The following is a 10,545-nucleotide window of genomic DNA, read 5'->3' on the forward strand; positions in this document are numbered from 1 at the left end:
TGAATGCCCTTCTGCAACAAGCTCAGCTTAAAGGGTTAAAGTTTAACAAGGATAAGTGTAAAATAGGTGTAGAAAAAATTCCATACATGGGACATCTCATTACAGCAGATGGGTTGTGTCCTGACCCTAGCAAAGTAGAAGCTATAAGAAAACTTTCAGCTCCTACTTCAAAAGAAGAAGTCAAGAGATTTTTAGGCTACGTTGTGTATTTATCAAAGTTTCTACCAAGACTATCAGAAGTAGCAACACCGCTTAGAAATTTGCTGAAAGATGATAGTGAGTGGGTATGGGACAGCCCACAGAAAGATGCTTTTCAAAAGTTGCTCAAGATGGTCCAAGAAGCTCCAACATTAAAGTACTTTGACCAGACACAGAGTTGTGTTGTGCAATGTGATGCTAGTCAATATGGCCTAGGAGCTTGTCTCATGCAACAAGGTAAGCCCGTTGCTTATGCTTCAAGAACATTGACTAAGACTGAAGTTGCCTACGCACAAATTGAAAAAGAGTGTCTAGCTATTGTGTTTGGACTTGAACGCTTTGAACAGTATTTGATGGGACATAGAGATGTTATAGTTGAATCCGATCACAAGCCCTTGGAGGCAATATTCAAGAAGCCCTTGATTTCAGCTCCTAAGAGACTGCAAAGGATGCTTTTACGACTTCAAAAATACAGCTTTTGTGTACAATACAAACCAGGCACATCAATGCATGTAGCAGATTTTCTGTCTAGATCGCCTCTTACAGAAACCGGCAGAGAAACAGTTGACGACCTAATTTTTCAGGCAGAGTTAGAGAACATTAACGATTTAGACAACATAAATATTACCGATGAGAGGATCAAGGAGATAAAAGAAGAGTCAAGTAAATGCCCTGTTATGAATAATCTTGTGGACACGATTAAAAAAGGGTGGCCTGAGAAACGTACTCATGTTCCTCAAGATCTACAGGAATACTGGAGTGTTAGAGATGAATTATCAGCGGTAGATGGAATCGTAATAAAAGGAGACCGTATATTAGTTCCACGTTCTTTGAGACCTGCCATGCTTAAAATTCTACATTCTTCTCACCAAGGAGTCGAGTCTTGTTTAAGAAGAGCAAGAGAAGTGTTATTTTGGCCGGGAATGGCTGGAGATGTTCAAAGAACTGTTGAAACATGTTGGCCTTGCCAAAAGTACGCTCCAGCTCAGAAATCGGAACCCTTACAGCCTCATAATACTCCAACAAGAGCATGGCAAAGAGTTGGAATTGACTTCTTCCAGCTGGGCAGTGACCACTTTCTTATAATGACAGATTACTTTTCATCATTTTTTGAACTGAAGAAAGTGAATTCACTAAAAACAGAAGGCCTGATACAGTTTTGTAAAGAACAGTTTGCTCGTTACGGAATACCAGACGTTGTTGTTTCTGACAGTGGTACTCAACTTGTTAGCCAAGACTTCAAGCTTTTTGCCCAGACTTGGATGTTTAAAATTGTTGTTTCTTCACCACATAATCACCAATCCAATGGTAAGGCAGAATCAGCAGTTAAAATTGCAAAGAGAATGCTAAAGAAGGTAAAAGAAAGTAAAGAAGACTTTCAAGCAGCTCTATTAGAGTGGAGAAATACACCACTGGCTTACTTGGGTGCAAGTCCTGTGCAGTTGCTAATGTCAAGATCAACAAAGACTCGTTTGCCCATAACAGAAATGAAACTAAATCCAAAGATACACATAGGAGTCACAGACAAGTTGAAGGAAAAACAAGAAAAATACAAGAAGCACTATGATAAAGGCACTCAGGCATTGGACCCACTTAAAGTTGGACAAAAGGTATTGATACAGAAGAGACCAGACATGAAAGCAGAACCATGGACGCCTGGCGTAATAGTGTCACTAGATGGGTTGAGAACTTACCTTGTATCAATTGAAGGAAGACTATTCAGACGCAATAGAATATTTATTCGTCCATTCAAAAGTTAAAGAGGGAGATGTTGGTATTGCTATAACCAGCTGATCTCTAGTTGTTAAATATATTATGTTATGATTTCTTAGAATAAAACACTATCTTGTTTCGAATTGATTATTTAATTAAAATAGTTTTAATTAATACATAAATGAACATATGCAATGAAGCTTGTGCTATGCAATGAAGCTTGTGCTATGCGATGAAGCTTGTGCTATGCGATGAAGCCTGTGCTATGCGATGAAACTTGTGATATGCAATGAAGCTTGTGCTATGCAATGAAGCTTGTGCTATGCGATGAAGCTTGTGCTATGCGATGAAGCCTGTGCTATGCAATGAAGCTTGTGCTATGCGATGAAGCTTGTGCTATGCGATGAAGCCTGTGCTATGCAATGAAGCTTGTGCTATGCAAAGAGGCTTGTGCTATACAATGAAGCTGGTGCTATGCAATGAAGCTTGTGCTATTCAATGAAGCTTGTATTATGCAATGAAGCTTGTGCTATGCAATGAAGCTTGTGCTATGCAATGCAGCTTGTGCTATGCAATGAAGCTTGTGCTATGCAATGAAGCTTGTGCTATGCAATGAAGTCTGTGATATGCAGTGTAGCTTATGCTATGTAATGAATCTTGTGGTATGCAATGAAGCCTGTGTTTCCTGGTACAGTAACTCCCTGCCCTGACCAGGTTCAAGGTAGTCTATACATAGCTCAGTGCGGTAAACACGCGCTGTTTATGGCGTTTATTACTCTGTTAATTGTTGTTCTTGTTTGCTCCGTTTGTTTGGGTTTCTACATTTCGTTCTACTCCATAATTTCCGATATTCACTATTCGGTATCCTATTTATTAATTGAATATACACGTTTCTGTGTATTTTTATGTAGTTGTATATTTTGTTAGTCTTTGTGCAAATTTAGCAGATTACGGAAATGCTAACGGTTGTTTCATAGGATGAATGTCCCAGTGAACTTAAACTTCAATTCCCACTTATATCTGACAAGGAAAAACAGGCTAGTAAGCTACAGAGCTACAGTGTAATGAATAGGAACGTCTTGCCCATTAAAACTTAAAGTATTGTGTTCAGGGTGAAAATGCAATGTATCGAACATAAATGATTGCAACTGTGAGTGGCCGTAGTTGTATAGAATTTTAAAATTGTATTAACCCTACCCTTGTACACCAAATACCCAGTTTAGATTCTCACGTAGAAACTGGACACCCTGTATTATAAAATTAACAACTTAGGGTTGTTAAAATATAGTTTCTATTAGATAATACTCTATCATTATATTTTTTAACTCTTTGGATAAGCACTTTTCATACTGTATAGTAAACTTCCATGCCCCGGTAACCTGCGGTCAAATTCTGGTATGTGAATGTTGTGTTTCCTGGCAATCAGTAGGCTAAATCCTTTTAAAAAATCGTTTCCAAAAGATTATTTTGTGGCCGATTGTGATAGACTAGGCAACAATAAAAATCTTTAAATATTGTTTTTGATATGAAACGGTCAATCATACTGCTGCACTCATCCTACGTCTTTCTTTACTGAAATCTGGTATGCACCTAACACAACATTTTCGCATCCAAACGCGTACTACTTTATAGTTATCTTAAAAATATGTATTTTGAATGGGAAATTAAAATTTTTAAATCATGAAAGTTAAATAATTGTTCTAACCTAATTTCATCACCCACATTTCAAATGAGTTTTTAGACAAATCGCCTAACTTGTACCCAACTGCAATACAGTGTTCACGACTTGAACCTCTTGGACTGAACGATAGTAAACAAACGTTCAACTATCAGTACTAGAGCTTATAACAACACTAAACAGCCACTAGCAGGCAGTGGCAAGGCTATTTAATTGGCTTTACCAGAACCAGTAATACAGTAACTGCATCTGGTGAATTGTAAATTTCTTGACAGTGCAATTTTCTGTTAATCTTTTGCAAATTCAAGGGATTTATAGAAAATATTTTCGAGAATTTTTTAACCCGTAGATATCGAATTGCCTTTAAGTACTAGTCCCCGACCAACATATATTCTAATAAAATGAACATGGTTTTGACGGTTTTTTTTACAGTTTCATACAATACTAAAAACATGTTTACTTTTGGGTCAGTGACGTCATATGTATAATTACGACCCATAAAGTTTCCGTTCTAATATTCGTGGTTTTGGTGTATTTTGCGTTGATTTCGAGTACTTGTCAATACGAATGTTGGTTTTACTTTATCCACACAGACATAACATTTTTAGCTAAGAGGTATAATATTGTTTCTATAAGCAATGGTAACTACAAAATACTCAAATTTTAAATAACAAATTTATTCTCTTTTGTGACTACTACGTTTAAAGCTATTGGGTTGGAAAAAAGTATAAATCAAACTTTTTGGGTGTAATCTTCTACAAGCGGTAATTTTGAATCGTGTAGATGCAAAATTACAATACAAAATACAATTAAAATAACGTGCGAATAAAAATAAGATTCCACGAATTTTCATAATACAGTATCACTGGACAGTCTTGTATACCGTAATGCAATAAAATTTAATTCGGTGGCATAAACAACTATAAGTATAAACTAATAGTGAACCACGTATGTTACAAAGTGAACGTCTCACAGAGATGAATGTTATCAGTATATCAAAGACCTCTAGAGTGCTTCTCATTCTGCCTTGGTCTCCTTTCTACCAATATATGTCACATAATGTGGCCAGAATATAATATACTACACTTGTAATTCAATAGGCAACATTCTATAATGCATTTGATTTCCAAAAAAGTTTGAATCGTACAGACATTCACGTAAGTTCGTTTCAAGTGTAGAAAAAATATTCTATTTAATATCAAAAATTAAGTTTAAAAGTGAAATATTTTGTTTAATTAGTTTGTCTACACTGTTATCTATTGAAACTATTTGATCAATTCATGTTTAACATTCAAACAATGATAGCATGTGCCCAGGCCTATTTGCGTTTTGATAGTTTGGTCTTAAGTCGTCGCTCCATGCTTACATAGTCTGTCTATTATTATTAAGCCTAAAATAATTATTTAATCGATTGACGATACCATTCAGTGGTGAAAATGTTGCAACGTCGCACTCGCCGGACCATTGCCTAACAGGAAACGTGTTCAAACATAAACAATTTGCTCTACTTTAATTTATAATATTGTTTCCAAAATGTTATCCGTTTAAATTTGAAGGATACTATAACGCGGTTTCTTCAGCATATTTTGATTTTAAAATCCTTGATATAATTACATCCTGCATTTTCCTAAAGAGTGATATGATCATTAAAATTAACACATTATAGGGCTAGCTCCCTCAAGGCACAAAAATAAGAGGAATTCTTGAAACTCTTTTTCGAAATAATACCATAGAATGTATAACAAAAACAATAATAGACTAGGCCTTCTTAGCTAATTATCGTACATATAACGTCTATCTGTGTGTCAGAAATTGCAATACAAAATAAACTATGTGTCCTCAAAAAGGAGACAACTCAGCTTCTGGCGATCTATTTCTGGTGGATAACCTTTAGGCCACGGGTACGATACGAGCGGCGAGAGGTGAGCGGCAAGCGGCGAGCGCCAACCTGAGCGGCACGTGAGCGGCGGTGGTGGCTACGATACAAGCGGCACATTTATAACGCTCATCAAGTTTCCCAAGTTTTATGAGTTAGTTTAGTATAAAATGGTAAACTATGCTTACCTGCAAGACGTATTGCAACTTTTGTTGCTATCTGTCAATTGTTTGCCTTTAAAGAAAAACTTGGTTTTTAGAAAAACCTTAACCCTAATTTTTTCCCATACTTTTCTGGTGACTGAAGTGTTTTAAAACTTCCTTGATGGTCATTCCACAAACATTACCTGAACTGCACCTCACGTATCGACTCGTATCGCATGTTTGCTGCTGTTTCCCTGTCATTTAAGGCCGAACTGAAGCATGACTCACCTGAGCGGCGAGCGGCGTTTTCGCGAAAATCGGTTTTGACTTGGAACCATGAGCGGCGCTGAGCGGTGCCGCTCACCGCCGCTCGCCGCTCAGACGTATCGTGGCCACCCTCAACAAATTTACACGCAACTAAATGAGACCCGATGTCAAAGCGGCGCCGCTCATGCCGCTCGCCGCTCACCGCTCGCCGCTCGTATCGTACCCGGGGCCTTATGATTGTTAAACGGTAAAGTCGGAACCAGGAAAATCTCGGATGGAATTCTCAATGAATGTATTCTAAGCTGATGGATGTTATTCATTGTTTGAACTAAGGTTTTCAGTTTCACAATGGAGTGAAAACTCACTTATTTCCACCATTTATCATTACCTACATCATTAAAATCGTATTATGGATGGCTACAAACTATTCGATCAAATGTTCTTGAGTTGTCTATAATAGTAGCCATGGATTAAACCCTTGTGTATCATTTTCAAGGTCAACTGAATACTATCTACTATTTTAGAGAAATGCCAAGGGCATTTTATTGTTTACAATAGGTTTGTTGTTATTTGACCAACTTTAACAGCGTTTTTACTATCTATTCGAAGACTGTTGTGTGTCCTCTGGACTCTGATAATAGATAATAGATCATCAAGAGAAAAAAAACGTAAAATCCATTATAAAATACAACATTTATTCGACACTCCAGCATAATCCAAATCCATCCAGGAATTAATTATAAATTTAAATAATTAAGTAGGCCTATTATCCAACATATTTTACAACAGCATTGCCATTTTTTCCTCATTAGTACAGCATATTCGTTTTTTTATTATATTTATCAATTTATTAGCCTAAATATACATTGTACAAACAAAACTTAAGTTGTAATAAGAGACTCATTCTTAACAGTTTTCGAGAAAACTGAAAAGAAAACTGATAATAAATCATCTGCTAATCCCAATATTCCTCCAAATACTTTCTGGCATGGAGGCTGGTCCCCTTTTATTTCATATACATTTGTATTTTAAATAAGAATTTCTTTTGTTTTTCAAATTCAAAAAATGAAAACGAAATGACCAAAACAAACATAACCTGACCCATTTTGTATTCAAATGAGTTGGAGACAGCTAACTTTTATCCCAAAAATAATTAGCGTCTACTAAGCAATATCACTTGGTAGAAATAACAAGTTAAATTTCCTATGCATAACTCTATCCAGCCTGTAACGAAATCTTTACATATATTATGAAATGCTAAGCTACTTATCACGGTGTAATTAATCACATTCAAAATTCCGGAAATGTCGTAACTGCCAAGTCATATCCACATTACAGTACGTTCCTTACTCAAAGCTGAGTAATGTACACAGGTAAACAGGTGCCAAGTTGTATTTATGGTCACCGAGAAGTGAAAATTACCTTAAACTTGTCTGGAGGTAAAATATACTGTGTGCATTCAACATCTTGCACGGCCCACGTCACAACGCAACAATAGGTCTACCTCAACCCGCCTGTGTGTGTGTGTGTTTGGCATAACTGATGACTTTGCTTTCATCATCAGGCAAAAGCTAGAGGCAAAAACTTCAATGTGTATGTGTATTGTGTACCGATACTAAATGGCTGCCGGGCTTTTCTGTACAATAAATTTCTACTTAAGTGTCGTTTAGTGTCCGTTAATAAAATTTGTGTGTGACATTTCTTTCTTAGTTTACAACAAAATTTTGTGAATAACCAAAAAGGCTGCTCAGTAAAACTTTTGGTGAAACGTATCGATTAGATTTTATAGTCGGTTTTATTTTGCTCCAGATATTATAATACGCAAAAGTATTTTCAAAAAATTCGAGTGTAACAAGCCTTAATGCAATATTTTCAATATTAAAAAGTTTGGCGGAAAACAAAGTTTTAACCTAGACAATTTTAATATATTTAAGGTCCAACTACATTCCTACATACACATTTAATTTAACAGGCAGAAAACATCTGGCTGTGTCCCTTTCCTTAGTTATTGTTGGCACAAGTTGCCAGTGATTCAGAAATTGTCCAACATCGTTATCCATTGGCATTTATAAAGAAGTGGCTACAATGCCTATCAACGATCATGTCAGCTTCAGAATATGTTTTCCTCTTTATAAAAGTAGATAGCTTTATTACCGAGTCATAAAATAATTCCTTGGACACATTACCTCCTGAAGACATTATTTATATTGAATGTTTGTTTTCCATAACATCCGATTTTGTATGTAAATATCAACATTTATTCTGCACTATAAGGCAAAAATTGAAAATATCAGTTCTCGATCTAATCTCCTTCCAACCAGTCACCCTACCCCTACATAAGAAAATCTTTGAACTTGACACAAACTTCTCGCACAAACAGAACAAACCAAGTCGTAAAGTGTTGCAAAGCGAGGTAATGACAATGAAAACACAAATAGCTTCGTTTCCCAGTTAACCGAAATGTTAAGCAGTTGGCAATTGTTGAACGTTTGGCGCGCATCCAACCTACCGTATGTTAGGACGTGGGTGACCATCTCCATCTCAACGGGTTTGGCGGGAACGATGACAGTTCTCGGGGGTTGAGGAGCAACCACCACAGGCACCCTTACCGCAGCCACCGGCTCCATTGTCAACAATCACACACGAACATAACCTATAAACAACTCCGCACTGTCACAGTGGCACTGTTCACATTTGTTTGTAGCTTACCGAGTAACTGTACACTTTATTGCTAGTTAAAAGGTGTAACTTTGACGGAAGATGCTACACGGTGCGGTGCGCGTGACAACTGTCAAAATAAACGCGACAACACTACCACGGCCTTGCTACAGACTGCTCAGCTGCTCAGCTCAGCGCTCAGCTGTCTCGGCTTGGCAGGATACGTACATAACAACACAAACACAACGAGAACGAGTACAACTGGGCAGTGGCAGTGAGACCTAGCGCTGCTACCTAGCGGTGACATCGACAACTACGTCGTGCTGTCGGTAAAGCAGTATGGACCTAGTTGAAGGCGTTGAAGGTTGTATTGATGAAACGATATTATCGTTCCCGGAAATTGTTGCAGTACGCTTCATGTAGCATTAAGTACTGTACTTATGTAATTGAATATAATTTTTGTAAACTTTTTAAACATGGGTATATAGGCTACTAATTCCTGTAAACTAATTTATTCTTAGTCTGCTAATGGTAAATTATTTTTATATTAGAGTTACACAAACAATTTTTCTGTGTGATTTCATTTTTTCCAACCAGAAAATGGTTACAATAAAAATTGTCTGCAAATGAAGAAACCCAAACTAAGTTTAAAAAAATAGTAGTTATGATGACTTTTCCAATGCTCTTTCTCGTACAACTACAGTACGGTGACAGTTGAAAGTTTTTTTCACTTGCCACTGAAGGCTAGAAAGTCCACAACCAGTGAATGTGAGAGAGAGCTCGACCCACACACTGCCTACACAAGGTATCAACACAAACCAAGGACAAAAACCAGATGTGCAGATTTACACTGTTAGAACACAATTTTGATAGGAATTCCACAGTTTTCTCATATTGAATGACAAGATGAACTCCAGTTTCTACAAAAAAGCTAAATACCCTGATTAATTCCCATTGGTTTGATCCAGAGTTTCAGACGCTGGTGTTTCAAAACTATACTCAGTTAGTGGTCCTCAAGCAATGGACTATTAATAAATAGTCTGGGTACTTAACAACTGGTCTTAGTCGGTATTACAAAATTATACAAGGCATCTCAAAGCATCAAGACGAAATGAGCATAACTCACTTTCGGGTTAAAATACGCTTCGCTCCATAGGTACCCAAAATTCCTAATTGGTATGGATATACCTTACCATTCTATCATCATAATACCATTGACTTTATACACTCCATTCAACACTCACCCCACAAAGCGTTTGTATTACAGCGTTTGTATTACAGGATTACAGCAATTCATTGACCAACAAAGTTTATCAGCCTGTTTTTTTTTAACGTTTTGGTGTAATGGATTTTATGTACAGCGTAAGAATAACTTTAACCCTGCAACAAGATAGATTTTCCCAGTTTGGAGATTATTTAAACTGTAATTGTCCGTGTTTCCATTTATATGCCATTTGTAAGCCAAAGCCATGTAACCACAATGCAACTGCTTATTCAAAGTTGTAATATAACCCCGCTGAGCTCAGTAAGCAAGACGGTTTCATGGAGAGGTTTCATGCGTTAAATCTAAACGAGGAGATTGCGAATTGCTCAGCAATTGGAATTCCGCTTAGTAATAGGTCCTTATGAGATCTCTGCGAACGGTCAATTAAATCACGCTCAATCTGTTGTACGAAGTGTTTACCTCCCGTTTAGAACAGTAAAATAGCTCTCTGTAAAACGTGTCAAGAGCCTTTATAACACAATCTGGATATGACAAAATATATGATAAAATCTTTTTTGAATGGACAAAAATGTCTATTTAGGCCTATTACGTTTGAAGGCTATGCCTGGTTACTCTTGTTGACATAAAAAGAACAATTGGTTGCCAGAGAGCCTAAAATTGGTTAGGTCCAGCACAACAGATCTGTTGCGAATAATAAACTGGGAAAATATAGGGGCGGAGAATTTTTGAAATTGTATTTTGGGTTGTGAAAGAAAATAGGGTGTTTTTAAAGAAAAATACACATTCA

The 10,545-nt window shown here is 36.9% G+C and overlaps 1 protein-coding gene across 1 annotated transcript in view; it reads right to left on the reverse strand.

Annotated features, from left to right (window-relative positions):
- Positions 1–8,701, reverse strand: part of LOC128999614 (ribosomal protein S6 kinase alpha-5-like) — a 165,884-nt gene extending 157,183 nt beyond the window's left edge. The window contains exon 1 of the mRNA XM_054426201.1: positions 8,385–8,701. Within this exon, the coding sequence (XP_054282176.1) occupies positions 8,385–8,502 (118 nt within the window). The 5' untranslated portion in view covers positions 8,503–8,701. The remainder of the gene's footprint in view (positions 1–8,384) is intronic.
- Positions 8,702–10,545: the final 1,844 nt, after the last annotated feature.

The sequence above is a fragment of the Macrosteles quadrilineatus genome, unplaced genomic scaffold, assembly GCF_028750875.1.
Source record: "Macrosteles quadrilineatus isolate MER2022 unplaced genomic scaffold, UCM_ALF_1.0 Scaffold_8__2_contigs__length_117827958, whole genome shotgun sequence".
NCBI lineage: Eukaryota > Metazoa > Arthropoda > Insecta > Hemiptera > Cicadellidae > Macrosteles > Macrosteles quadrilineatus.